Raw genomic sequence first — 14,870 nt, 5'->3', positions numbered from 1 at the left:
TCTTCCCTAGCATAACGTTACATGTACTGCAGTTGCATGTTACTAGTACTACTATTACTACTACTATTCTAATTATAGATGTCACTTGATAAATAAAGTTCAGTTGCAGCGCTGGCTGACTGCAATTTTTCCACTCTACACAGTAGATAAACCTGGTGTTCTCCCAGCAAGACAAAAATTAAAGCCAGTTCTTTCAGTTTCATACAGACTGGTGCAAACACTTCTGTAGCTATCATTTAAAACAGGCAAGCCTTGTCAGTTGGTTCCTATAAAAACAACTATGGCACAGAGGATCAAATGTTGGATTTCACTGCAACAAGGAAAGGTTTCAAAAGGATCCTGACCAGATTTAAGAAATTCAAACAGAACACTTTCAAAAACTAAGTAATCGTAGGCCAAAACACAGGCAGTCCAGTGGAACAAATGAACTACTTGCTGAAAAAGATTTCATTCATTTTAACAAATATATGCACAGCACAAAAAGGGAGAATTCAGATCTTGATGTGGCCACTAAAGATATCATTAGATTTTTGTCACAGTAGGAATACAAAATTTCACTAGATTTAAATACTTTTAGTATTTTCCTAAATTCACACTAATAAAAGGCAGCAGCTACTAATAAAATAGCATTATAATATATTTTCTATGGTCAGTGATCCCATAGACTACCATTTTATTTAAAAGTTCATCTCAAAAATTATAATAAATAGATTATCTCATAATGAGCATTCTTCATTGCTCCACAAGTGATTATTTTATAACGCCTCTGTGCTCAGAGACCTCTCCTTTTATCATAATGCATCTCTATTGAAGTATTTTCTCTTAAGCTGCAAAGGAGAAGAAAAATGCACAGCTACACTTCACCCTTACGTTCTCCCTCTTCAAGAGCAAGATTCACATTTGTGCCATGTTTCCTCCCCATACCTGGCCTTGCCAGACGTATGAGAGAGATGTAGACATCGTGGCAGTCTCGCTCCTGAGGGATGACCAGCTGGATAACCTGGAAGTTCTTGCAGCGGATCAGCAGCGGGCAACCTGTGGCAGTTGTGGCTTGCTTCTCAATGGAAGAAATTTGGCTGTGGAGAACCTGCAAGGGAAATGAAATTGGTTACGTCAAGTGATTCAAGTCTTCAGAAAGAAAAACAGTTGCTTGTAAAGATCTGCCAGGACACAGGAGCTTCTACTACTGTTTCAGAAAACACACAGTCTTACAGTTTTGTTCCTGTCTCCAGTATCAGGCTCCAGAATTACCACATGACCTACAGACAAAGAAGCACTTCTGGAATGTTTCAGCTGCTCTGACATTAGCCTAGTCACAAAGCTTTTCCACAAAGTGTCTAAAGCCTTCTGTTTTGTTTTTTTTTGTTTGTTTGTTTTGTTATATGCTAACAGTCGTCAGAAAACAAGCTCTTTTGTCTATCTCTACAGTGAAAAGATGAACCAACATCAGTTATATTAAACTGGAGTGTTTTGGTTAAAATGTTGGTCCTGATAACTGACAGAATGGAAGCTCAGGAAGACAGACAAGAACTGACTGAGCTGAAGCGGTAATCCACTCTCTAAACAGCTGAACTTGACAGCAGTGGTTCCTCAGAGAATCACAGCCGGTATTCATACAGTGAAAATCCTTGCATTCCTCTTACTTCATTGCAATATCCAGAACCCACAATTTTTTTTATTTTTTATTTTACAAAATTATCAAGCTCCGAAGGTTTTCAATTGGAATTTCATACACTATCCCATGATAGGAGCATCTGGAGCATCTATATAAACTGATTTACTGCATTTAATCTACGTTACAAGTTGTTTTCAAATTACCATAAATAAATTGTCATGTACTTACAGCTAACTGAAAAAATAAAAATCATACCCAGGTTTCTTTACGAGTTTCAGAACTATTTTCCACAAATATGACATGAGTAGCTGTTAAATACAGGGTTCCCACTGAAGCTTTTCTTGAAGATAAGCGATCAACTAACCGCACATTTTCCACCTAAACAAAGAGAGGACAGAGGAAGAAAAGAAAAAGAAAAAAAAAAGGCCATGGTATAGCATATTCTAGTGACATCTCAACATTCATATTTTGTCCACTACAGACATTGTGTTGACATAAGATAGATGTTTACCACCTAAACAATACACAAAAACAAGTGAGATTGATCTACTTTTGTAAGCAACAGAATTTAGGATTCATACGACAGTTCAGGTTGGTAGTCAAGAGGTCCCGAGTCCAATCTCCTGGTCTAAGTATGTCCAGCTCTGAGGTTAGATCAGGTTGCCCGAGGCTTTACCCAGTTGGGTGCTGAAAATCATCAAGGATGGAGTCTGTCCAACCTGTCTGGGTGACCTGCTTCTTTGCCAAACTGTTCTTACAGTGAAATTAATAGAGAAGCATGTCACAAGATACAGTAGTACTAGAAGAACCACTGAATACTTTAGTGCTACGTGTAGTACTTTTACTTTTGTAATACTTCTGGTATTGAGGTCATGTCTAGAAGGTTTTCCTGAGGAAATCATTTTTACAGCTCTTGTTAAAGGGAAAAAAAAAAAAAAGGCAAGACTTATTAAATACTTACCTCCTCTCGAGCCCATTCTTCTGGAGCCCTCCCACTAATATCAGCTGGAGGGCTGCAGACACAAGGGCACAAGAGCATCCCAGATTTTAAACTGCACTATACATATGCTATAAGAAGATTAGGGAATAAACTGAAATTCTGAGAAAGTGACACAAGGGAAGTAAATTGAAACTGTGAGTCATAAATAGTTTTTTGTTGCTACAGGAGTGATCTAGCTAACACTCCCTCCCAGAAATTCCAGTGAATGCTCAAGTCATTACTGGTTTGTAAGAGAATACAGAATGGTAAAAAATAAATCAAACACAGGAGTATCTCAAAACTGTGAAGCTTGAACTAAATAATGTTGGAAGGTTGCCTCACAACTGAAAAAAAAAAGTAAAAATAAACATACTATTTCACACATAATATGAAAAAGCATAGCTAAAATCATCTGAACCAGAAATGGTGTGTGTGAGAGCATGAAAAGAGGCTTTTCCCATAAGATCTTCCCAGGGCCGTATGAAATGACTATCAGAAAAGTATTTATGTGTGAGAAAATATGATATATTAAGTAATCAAACTCCAGATCTAACATAATGTTCATTTTTCCCCCTCTTGTGGTACCTCTGTATCCAAACATCTGCTAGTAAAAGAGCTCAAAGAATTTCCCACTTTGTTAACCTTACCACAACCCTGTAATAGTATGGTAGGATCTGGCATCCATTCAAGCCCTTCCAGAATCATCAGTGCCACAAAGAAAGTTACATTTAAATAAATAAATTGGGGGGGGTGGGGTGGGGTGGGGGGGAATAGAGAGAAAAGTAGAAGGGAGAAGTGGTTGAGTGAATTTCTTCAATGGGCCTCACTCAGACTTACAGATAAGTCTCCAGTGATAGTTCATAAAATGTTCCAGAGTTTGTGCCTGTGGGCCTACTAGGGTTGATAGCAGTAGACTCTGAAGAAATGCTTGTCTTCAATCACTTTTCAACTAGAATAAAAGATTTAACACCCACAGTTTTGCCTCAATGGACAAGAATTGATGTTCTCTTTTTGCAGCAATGCTGACAACAGGTGAGAGATTGTAACACGTTCTGAATCCTCAAAAAGGTAGCTTGTGGCTTTTACACCGTTAATACATGCTATGTGCCATGTTTCATAGGCATTTGATCTGATGCTATCTAGTGTTTAAGACTGATAAGCTAGAAGGATAAATAGATTAACAAGGTAGACAATGAATGCCTGAAACAATTTGTTAACAGCTTTAGTGGGTTTTCTACTGCAACAATTTTAAAACAAAAATTAATTGCTTTTACTAAAAAAAAATAAATATCCTAGTTCAAACACATTAAATCAAAATAATGCTGATGATCAAGATCATATAATGTGTGGTAAATCACCAGAGTGGTTTTATAACTCTGGAACACTGGAGCACATAATTTTCACACAAGCAGCAACAGCACAGCTGTGTGCAGCCTGCCTACCACTGGAAGAGAGCTTCAGTATACTGCTAATCTTCTCCATAACTTCTTTTCAGCTCTCCACTCAAGACTTACAAGTTCTTTTGTATACCCAGTTATTTTCAGGATCTGGAGCTGATAACTGCTGGAAAAATATGACTCCATTAAAATCAGAAGGGTTCTATTCTTGTGTTTGAAGTACAAAAGCTGTGAGTGCTGCTTCAAGAAAATGGGAGAGGGCAAAAGAAGGTTAAAAGCTTTACCACTCAAGTTGAAATAAAAGCAATTTTGCATCAGTTTGCTTAAAAACAGAGTGGGGTGCAACAACAAAAAATAAATCAGCAGAGTCCTTTTCATTTTTAATAACACAGACTCCAGATTACATTGAAAGAAGCTTTCCATAAGACTCAGAAATGGGATGTAGTGCTTCATGACGATTTTCCTCTCTGTTTTAAGTAATTTCACTGAAATCACACAGTGATGCCATCACCTAAAGAACTGAACATTTGTAACATATAATCTAAATACACTGAATTAGTTTACAATAGGAACAGTGTGGATCTTAAACATATAAAAAAAGCTGGCTTGGTAGCAAAATGTTTAAAAATTAAACAATTAGCAAAATCAAATTTCCCTCAAGGCCAGCTATTATCTGCTTTAAAACAAACAAACAAAAAACAGCTAGAAAGCATGAATAAAGTCTTTTCCTAGAATCATCTACTTCAGAGTTCACATACTAGAGTCTTTTACTCCTAAGAAAAGAAGTTATTTTAATAAGAGACATCCTTTTACTCCCTTACCCTGATGTTTAGCTATGCAAACCTTTTTTTCATCCTTTAAAGCTTTTTCTGGAAGTTGGCTTGCAGTGAGCTCCCGTTTTTAAACAATCTTCATGATTCCCATAAACATTTTAACTTTTGGCTCTCATTCTTTCTAAATAATTTTCACATTTTTATGCACTTTCCTCTTTGGAGTTGAACATTTCCATGTTAAACATTTCCATGGGATATTTTCCCCACCTCTTTTACTATTTCAGGAATACTCAGCAAAGCATAGTCATTGCTGTCACACAGAAGTTCCAGTTGTACTTTGAACCAGGTCTTTCCATCACTGCTTATGATCAGGTCCTAGATTTATTTAGAATTACAGAGAATTATTTTCTTTCCAATATAATCAAATAGCCTCTGTAAAAGCCATCATTTACAATACCTGCAATTTTATCTAGGATCATATCTCCAGCAGTTATCCAATTTGGCAATGTTTTCAATTTCTATGGCATTTCCTGCCTCTGTACCCTGCTTGAACTTATCTAAGCCATTGCAGGTGATGTGACAACAAAGTTCCTTGCCTTTCCCATGTAACTTGCCTCTGAGAACAGCCTGTCACATTGATTATTTTTCTTATCAATTTCCTGATGTGTTTATTACATAACCATTCTCATTTATAACCAGTAAAACATTAGTTTCCACAATTTTTTCCAGACAATATTTGTCCAGAAACACAGACACAATTGGTCCAACTGTCTATGGTTTGGTTTTGTTGTTTTTTTGTGTTTTTTTTTTTTTTTTTTTTGCTCTGGTTAAGTATAACTCTTGGTAACTTCTGTTTATTTTAGAATATAGGATTTTTTCTATGAACAGAAATCTGACACAGTTAAGCATTCAAAATGCTAACCAAACCAGTCTGAAGAGTGGTATCTAAGTAAAGACCTTAATAAATTATTTGAAGCTTCTGCCTCCACCATTTACTTTTGCCTAATGACTGTAGTTGTCTGAACTGAAAGAAAAGACTGCCAAGAGATTTAATTCAATTATTACAATTCCTTATATGGGGGCCAAACCCTCTTTTTTTTTCTGTGCAATTTAGATGACAAAAAAAGGAGGAAAAAATAGAAATTAAAGGGAATTCGAATTCAAAACAGATGGAAGGCATTTTTTACTGAGAATAAACACGACAAATGGCTTACAAATAAGGTTGCCAAGAGGTCATTCAAGAAAAATTTGTATTATTAGAGAAAAGTGTGGGTCAAATCTCTATTCAGGCACAACTCTCACCAGTTTCAATGGGATTCCCACCTAAGGAAGAACAACAAAGACATGATCCTGAAAGCGATCGGAAAAATTGCTGTACCAAAACATTTTTTCTAAAAATACCCACATACCCTTAATTTGTTTTCATCCGTAGTACAGATTTATTCTTGAAAAAGCTCTGGCTGCATAGCCTATTTTTAAAAGCTTCTTGAATACAGTACCTTCGTTCTTACTTCAGTTTATTTAGGTATTTCCAAACATAAGACATGATCATAAAATTGCAGAAGTTACTGCTCCTTTTTCATACATCGTGTGGGAAAGCTCTTCCAGATAACTGAAGGATCTATTTTTTGAGGGGGCATAGGCTTGAGTTGGAGAAAGACAGAGAAGCAACATGTCAAGTAAAACTGTCATGGGGTTTTATTTCCAGCACAGACAGTATCTGCCTGCAGCTTTTCCTCCTATATAAGAGCTAAGCTGAGTGATCTACTGCAATTTTAACACCACATATGGAAGGAGGATACAGGTGGAAAATATGTCCAGAATCTAACAACAAAATTGCTCTACTCCTGACCATCACCAAGCAGGATCTGTTATTAATGCTTCCTTTTCCTTCCCACCAAAAAGGAGGAAAGCTGTGCAAACCTTTACAGAGAGGAGGAAGGTACAGATTGAAGACAAGCAGGGAATCTCCTAGCTCAGGCCACATCGTCAGATGCTTCTTTCTTGTACAGTCAGACAAAAATGTACTGCTTTGAAACAAGTTAGCGTCAGATAAAACCTGATCGTGTACACTGACATTTTAGAGTACAAAGGGGTGGAGGCATTTTTCTTACTTCAAGGGTACTGCAAGTGCAATGATGCAGTGACTTCAATCACTGATTCTCTGAATATGGGTGAGTTTCCAAGGTTGTGAATGGTGTCTACCACCAAAAGAAGCTTTGATTGTGGGTTAGTTTTGGCCTGTAAAATGAGGAAAGGAAAGAGGGAACTGAAGTTCGGAAGCTTGCAGTGCATATTGGGCAGGGCCATGGGAACACTAGAGCATTATAGCAAATGCACAGGATCTGCAAGACAGATCAAGCTTCCAGCACGGCCTTACAGGCTCTGCTTGTGCCAGCTCAACAGCTGCTATTTCATAACCACCACTACGGCTGAAAAGCTTGCTCCAGTGCCAAGGGATGGGGCTGGCTTAGGGTATCATGGAGCCCTAGAAAGGCTTCATGTCCAGCCACAACTTCATCTTCCCTAAGGCTCCTAGACCTGGGGTTGCAGCTGTTTTCCCTGCTTACCTTGCAATGTTACACACACAAGGAGAAATCAAATCTTGAGAACTAGCAACACGGCCCTGACTGACTTCAACACTGCAGGCATGCAAAAGCTAAAGGAAGAGCTTGTGAAAGCCAAAAGCCTGAGTCTAATGAGAAAAAAGGAGCACAGCTGGTATGGTTTGAGGCCAAGTGGAATATTTGAGCTTTCTTCACCCTGGTTGACCTCCGTCATCCATGTGTTTAGCATAATTCTCCAGAGTGAAAAAATATAACATGCAAAAGACCAAATGCTGCAACTGTAAAGATGTTTTTTACCCACCCAGGGAAAGTACAATGTTGTACTCAGTAAACAAAATATATAATAAAACATCTTTTTGTATAGTCCTGGAACAAGAAAAATGGAAAACAGAGCTGCCAATGAATGTTACTATTTAATGTGGTTTCTATTCTATTTCAATAAGAATCATAAAAACTGTAGTCGATCCATGTAAATTTTCTGTATTTTCATCACTGAAAAGATTTCTCAATCTGTAGCACAGAATCAGAAGACCACATATGTCAAAAGAATCATCCTTAAAATTTGAAAATAATTAAATTTAAATAAATACACCTTAAATTCCTTAGGGCAAGCCAGACAGGAGGGGGAGAATATTCAAGAAAAGTTTAAGCAAGCCTAATTCATTGAAGGACTGAAGTAAAGCTGAAATAATGGAAAGAAGCTGAAAAACTTTTAAGGAATTACTTGAACTACTTGCATATTAGCAAGATACTGAACAAATTACCAAACAAATAGTTTGATTAAAATTATCTGATTGTCTGATGTGATTTATAAAACATGGGACCTCAATACCATATTATCATACATATATGAGTAGCAATTGTGTAACTGATGCAGTGAACTGTAACCTATTACAAGTGTACACAGCATTGCAGTATGGTGTCTGTACAACACAAAGACACGGAAATTATCTAGGAAAGAAATGAGCAACTGATGAATTTCCTAAGTCAGTAAATCTTAATTTTCCAAATTTTTTTAGATTTACTTTTGAAAAAGAATAAACAAAATTATTGTATATTACAATAACATGTAGCAGGGAGGAACAGTTGTGCACGAAGCCAAGAAGCAATGAAGAAAAGAATGGAAACCAAATAATTTTTTGCAGGCACATTATTCTGGCACCTTCAGTGCCAACTTTTGTTTTGCTTTGATCAACACTACAACCTAAACAGAAATAAAGTGCATAGGCATGTATATGAAAGTTATGCTTTTTTTCCCTTTTGAAACATTCCAAATCAAAGGGTTCTTATCCCAAAGGTAATGACAAAAAGGAAAGCCAAGTGAAAAATAGAACTGAATGCACAAAAGCCAAAGAGGTGAATCCTGAGTCTCTTAAAGATAAAGGAACACCTTCATCACCTTAAATAGCCTTTGGATCACTGGCTCCATCAATGTTCTTGCATCGGCTCATAAATTTGGCAGCATTTTCCCACACAGATCATTCTTTCCTTCACTCTCTTCTAAACTGCCTTTCAGTTAGCATTCTGAATCAGATGTTTTGGTATTAAATCAGAAACACTATTAGCCTGATTTAGCACAACAGCTCCTTTTCTCACTTGAATAAGTCACTCACTTCACAAAGGTCAGTGTACTGGATTCACTCAGTTAGATGTAACCAGTCAACACTTAATTAGTTATTATTTAAATGGTCAGCTGTCCTACAGGCTCTTACTACTACACAGGCAGAGTTTCAAAGAGGTGTACTGGACGGTCTCTAGAGGTCCATTCCAACCCCTACAATTCTGTGATAATAACTATATGGTGTGTTTTAACCTATTTCACATGGAACTTCCAACAGGATAACCAGAGATCAAGAACAGAGAAATGGATAGAGAACCAAAAGTTATGTTCTGTTTCTTTAGGAGAATATATATTAACATGTAATTGTGAGCTATATGAATAAGATTACAGAAACCAGAAAACAGTTTTAAGAGTAGTGACCAGATAAAGTTGATTATTTTAATAAAAAATGAAGAAAGTATTAATGCCAAAGTTTCCGTACCTTAGTTACATAACTATGTTAAAAGCTTGTACTGATGAAGAATAAATGGTAACTGGAGACTACGAACCCTCTCTAATGAGATTTCAGAGATATCTGTCTATGCGTACAGACCTTCTGCTCTTAAATCATGTATCTAAAGCTAAGCATTAAAAATCTCATTCCATAAGTAGCAATGCCCAAAGTAACACAAACTGAAAAAACAGGAGAAAATACAATACAAACTTTCCACTGATAAGCAGAAAAGTAAAATTCCAGCTGTGACCATTCTTGAAAGTTTTACTTGTAGTTCTCTGCAACAATCATGTTACTTGAAAACAGCATGAAGGGTTTTATCTATTGTCTCACCAGAGTTAACTGTGTTGGGTTAAATACATCTCCAGTACTAATACATCTTGCATAGCTAATGAAATTCAGGAAAGAGAATGGCACAGAGGACTTCTGTGATTGAAGTGTGCTCTTCTAGGCCAAATCTGCCAAAAGAAAATATCACTCATTTGCACAATGCGAGAAATTTGTTTGGGAAAGTAATGTACACGGTAAAAGGATTTTTCATCATCATGAGAAACAGAAATCTATCTTAAAGTTTTCCTGAGAAAGAAGTCATTGAAAAGAAATACCTCACTATAACATCACAAAAACAAAAGCACCTGAGTAACTCACATCATCCCAAGTATTGTGTTAACAAGAGATACTCGACCAAATGAATTTCTGAGTTAATTCCACCAAAGTCAGCTGCTACACAAGGGATAAATACGATATATTCTTCATTTTAAGAAGCCCATCCAATCAAACTGCTGCCAATAAATGATGACAAATTATATGGAACAGTGGTAAAGTGATTAGCAACAGTGCGCAAAGTCCCCTTATGAAATAAATATATCTTTAGAGCCTTATCTGTCTACCTGTTCATGGTTAGCATATCCCTAGAGATGTTAACAAGATATCCTTCTAGTCTATGTGGAAGTATTGTTCATTAATATTGTTATACCTGTTACAAGCACTTCAACAAGTTTTGGCAGTTATCATAGCCAAATCTTGCTGCTCAACCTGTACTAATGGCTGACAGTGGTTGTACTGATTTTTAAAAGATTATTGGAATTATATATAACTTTATTTAGCTATGCTTGACAGTTAGCAACTTTTAAATATACTCAAATTACAGCCTTCATAAATAGGATGACATTTACATTGTGACATTTACATCACTGCTGCCTCTGTGTATTTGTGGATGCACTCTCCATTCCACCTAGAACATCATGGTTGAACAATGGCATTTAGTACATAAAAATCTGTGTTAGAGACTCAGCTATATACTGTCCAGAATGGCTAAGGAATACAAATTAAAAGACAATGAAGAAAAGCAGTTTTGTCTATTTCTGCTGTTGACTTGCTATTTTTGCATGCTAAGGAGAGATGGCAGTTATATTCAGAACTAGAACTAAAAGCATTATGCCTTCTGGTGAAAATCTAGATAGTATATCATTAGCAAAAGTATGTAGTCATGTCAACAGCACATGAAAAAACTGAACTACTGAGCAGGTGAATACACACATTTTGATAAGAAAGACTCAGAATTGCTTTTGGAGCAGGAAATCCTGCTGGAGCCCTGTGGTGCTGCCACAGAGCACACAGTAAGGTTGATCCAGAGGACAAGATATATTTAGAGTTCAGAAAAACCTTCTGACAATCAAAGATTTTTAGAGAAACTAAGATAGCATGGTACTGGAGGAGAGATCCATTTACAGACTGAAATCTGCTTTAAGGATAGGAGGCAGAGTAGGACTTAATGGCATGTCTTTCAGTACGGAGACAAGTCAGCAGTGAAATCCTACAAATTCTAGACTGTTTTTGCTCAACTTTATCGTGTCCTGGAGAAAAGAGTATGCAGTAAAATCATCAAGTCTGTGGATGATAATAAGCTTTAGAACACCAAATGTTATATTTGTGGCACAAGAACTCCAGAAGGGCTGTGTGCAAGCAAGAGATGCAGACAAATACACATGGTTTAGCTATGGGGGAAGAAAAACACCCTAAAGCATGTCTACGCAACATGGATGGACACAGAAATCAGTTCCCTCAAAGAGTAGAAATCCAGGGGGCATTGCTGACATTTCTCAGAAATGGGTTATGATCAAGATTTATGATGAAGGCATGGAAAAGGTGAAAATGAATGTTATTCTCCAAATTACCAAAGCTAGAAGCAAGGAGTACTGAATGAAAATTCTACAGCTGTGATCTTCCGCAACTTGATCCCACACAGGCAAAGGATGGTAGCATCTCCAGAAAGGGCTTTGGCAAACACATGCACAAGAAGTCTGTAAAGGGATGTGAATCAAACAAGAGAGGGATGGACATTGCCACAAAAAATATGGACACTGTAAGAATGAAGAACACAGCCAGGATCTCTTTCCACCACTGGAATACACAGAGCAGTGACCTAAATTAACAACTGGTCCAGATGATATTGAATTTCTTTCTGCTTCTGTTTGTTTCTTTTATTTAAATGACAGCTACGCTATAGACGCTCAGATTTATTTTAATATTTGCAAACTATCATTCACTACTGTTCTATTTAAACTAAAATAAAAAACAATTGCTAATCATTTTGGCAACAATTGATGTTACAATTTTTACTGCTTTTTGAAAGAAAAGCTTTTATTTAGGACAAGAACTTTGTTTTAATTTTGTATTAGTAATTTCACTAATTTTCTAAGGTTGAGACTTATCTTAATTTTCAAAGTGGTTGGGAACTCTGGAAAATCACATTATTGTGAAATAAACACCTCTACAGAGTAGAGCAGTTGCTTATCAAGCTTTTCACTGGACAAAACTGGATGGAGTTGGGAAATGGGATACCAGAAACTAACATTCTGTATGGTGAGACTAATTTTACACTGTTGAGGATGGAAAGCATTTAACATTAAATTTCAAATTATCAGTGAAAAAAATCAGTAAAAACAAACAAAAATAAACAGCACTGTTTTGGTGCCTGATTTCCTGTTTCCTTGAACAAGCAAATCAAAGATACCATATCCGCTAGATAACTGTAGATAGACTGGGGCATCACTATATTTGGGTGTAACTTGAGAAATATATTTTGTCATCTACTCATATTTAATGTCTTGGCTTTTATCCATTTGAAGAAGGATTTTCTAAAGGATTTAAAGACATCTTTGCATCCTGCCCTCTAAACTGCCTTATTCCAGAGACATAACTTCCAGCACAGCTACAAGTATAAGGAGATGCCAGGAATAAAGACTGCACAATCAGCTCCCAATGAGTATGATTGCCAGAGCAAGTTTTGAAACATCAGTGCTGTAATTTCTCACAGCTGTATTGTTGCTACACATATGCAATACCCACTTCTGCAACATATTAAGGCATATGTTTGCAGAAAAACTAACAGAAAAGCTTCCATTGTCCACAATAGGCTTGGGTTATCCATTAAAAACAAGTAGAAAGAATTGTTTTCAAAATTTTTTTGCCCTTATTAATCCCTCTCATATATATATATATATATATATATATATATATATATATATATATATATATATATATATATATATATATATCTTTTTTTTCACATTCACGTCTTCAACATTCTTTGGCTCATGGCCTGATCCAGCAACTTCCACTGACCATTTCCTACCTGTGGTAAGATGATTCTTAATGTTCTGACATTCTTCCTTCCAGAAAAGCCAATAATAAAACATGAAATACGAAGGAACAGATCCTATAAATACATATGTTCCTAGTATATTCATTTTGTCACCTAAAGACCCCAAAATCCAAGTCGAATAAGAAGAATTTCATCTCAAATTAGCATCATCATGTTAGATACTGACAATAAACAAATAGGCACAAATAAAACACAGATAACTTTTTAACAGCTTTGAAGGGTTCCTGGAAGGAAAGAAAAATAAATAAGATAAAAATATATCCTTTGCCCACTTCAAATTAGTATATTGTGGGTGTTCATTTTAGATGTTATTTTCATGTGTGTGCCAAAATAGTATCTCAATTTACAGAGCAAGATGGAAATTCTGTTAATAAACACAGGCTTCACCTGCAGAAAAATGGGCTAACAGAAGACTACAGCATCAGTCTATAAAAACTAAACAAATTAATCACCAAATCTGACACTGGGATGAGCTACAGGACAGCACACCTTCGTTCTGATTACCTACAACCCACGATGGGGGTCTGCATTCATCAAGGCAACTCAAACCCCCAGCCCAGCGCCCAGCACCCCCACCCCGGGCGGCCGGGCAAGCTGCAGCGCCCTATATCCGCAGCCCTGCCCGCCGCGGGGCTGCTCCCACCCGGACCCACCTTGGGCATCCGGATGTGCTCCATGGCGGAGGCCGACCCGGCCCGGCTCCTCACGTCAGACGGGCAGCCATGCGCACCTGAGCTCGTACAGGCCTTTTAAATACGGATATTTATATATATATATATATAATATATATTAATTTATCTCCACGCTTTCTGAGGCAGATGGGATTAAAATAATTATATATATATATTTTTTTTTTATTATATTTTTTTATTTTTTAAAGGAGGCTGTATTAAGAGCGGAGGATGCGGCTGTTTGGGTGCCGGCAGGTCAGCAGCTTGGCTCCACCTCCCGCAGCCGCCATGCTGCCCGGCGGCGAAGATGCTCGCGCGGCCCGGAGCGGCCGCATCCTGCCGAGGGACGGCGCGGGGCGGCTCTTGGCGGGTCGGTGTCTGGAATTGCACCGCTCGATGCTTCCCGTGAGGAGAAGGACGAGAAACAGCAAGGGGAGCTCTGCCTGAGGTGGCCTCCCCTTGTCTTTTCTCATTCCCTGGTCCTGCGATCACAGTATCTCCAAGGCAAAAGCTGCACTCTGTGAAACTGAGGCACAGAACTGTGTTAATGTCAAGCTCTGAGTGTGTCTTTCCATAATTCTCGGTGTGCACAAGGGGGGATTTTTTTGTGACATGTGATTTTCAGTCTCATGCAAGAAAGTGTTTGTCCCATTGCATGCCTTGCCTGGCCTGTGAGATCTGGTACCTCCTGAGGCAAGAATAGATGTTTGAGGGCTGATTTCCTCGGGTTACCTGGGCAGACATGGAGAACATCTCTAACCAGCTTCAAATCACGGTCACATTGTGCAAACTGACAAACTCGTCAGAGTTTATGTCAGCGTGCAAATGAGAGATGCTGCTGATCTCAGACAAACCTGGCTTGACCTTTTACCATTTCCTTCAAGAACTACTTAAAGCTTGTAAAATGCCCTAATATTTTCTATTGATCAATCAGCAGCCCTTGACAAATAGGCAATTCCATTTTGACTAACCACCTTAGAGACAGAAACAAATCTAGTAAACCATACAAAGCCTATGGCAAGAGCATTCTTCAGAGGAGCAGAAGCTCCCCACGTATTCTTATATTGTCAGCAGAGAACAGAGCAAGCTTAAGCTTTTTTATGAAAGCTAAAACATGGGTTGAGGATGACTTGAGGCCACCAAAATT

The 14,870-nt window shown here is 37.5% G+C and overlaps 1 protein-coding gene across 1 annotated transcript in view; it reads right to left on the bottom strand.

Moving 5' to 3' along the window:
* The window catches only part of MTMR7 (myotubularin related protein 7), a 36,657-nt gene extending 22,911 nt beyond the window's left edge, over positions 1-13,746 (bottom strand). Inside the window, exons 1-3 of the mRNA XM_065736986.1 lie at positions 13,706-13,746; positions 1,871-1,993; positions 925-1,087 (exon numbers count right to left, since the gene is read on the bottom strand). Coding sequence (XP_065593058.1) covers positions 925-1,087; positions 1,871-1,993; positions 13,706-13,729 — 310 coding nt within the window. The 5' untranslated portion in view covers positions 13,730-13,746. The remainder of the gene's footprint in view (positions 1-924; positions 1,088-1,870; positions 1,994-13,705) is intronic.
* Positions 13,747-14,870: the final 1,124 nt, after the last annotated feature.

This window comes from Cyrtonyx montezumae, unplaced genomic scaffold (assembly GCF_038088225.1).
Source record: "Cyrtonyx montezumae isolate F1298 unplaced genomic scaffold, pur_monq_1.0 scaffold_2, whole genome shotgun sequence".
Taxonomy (NCBI): Eukaryota; Metazoa; Chordata; class Aves; order Galliformes; family Odontophoridae; genus Cyrtonyx; species Cyrtonyx montezumae.
This window is presented reverse-complemented; position numbering and strand designations above follow the sequence as displayed.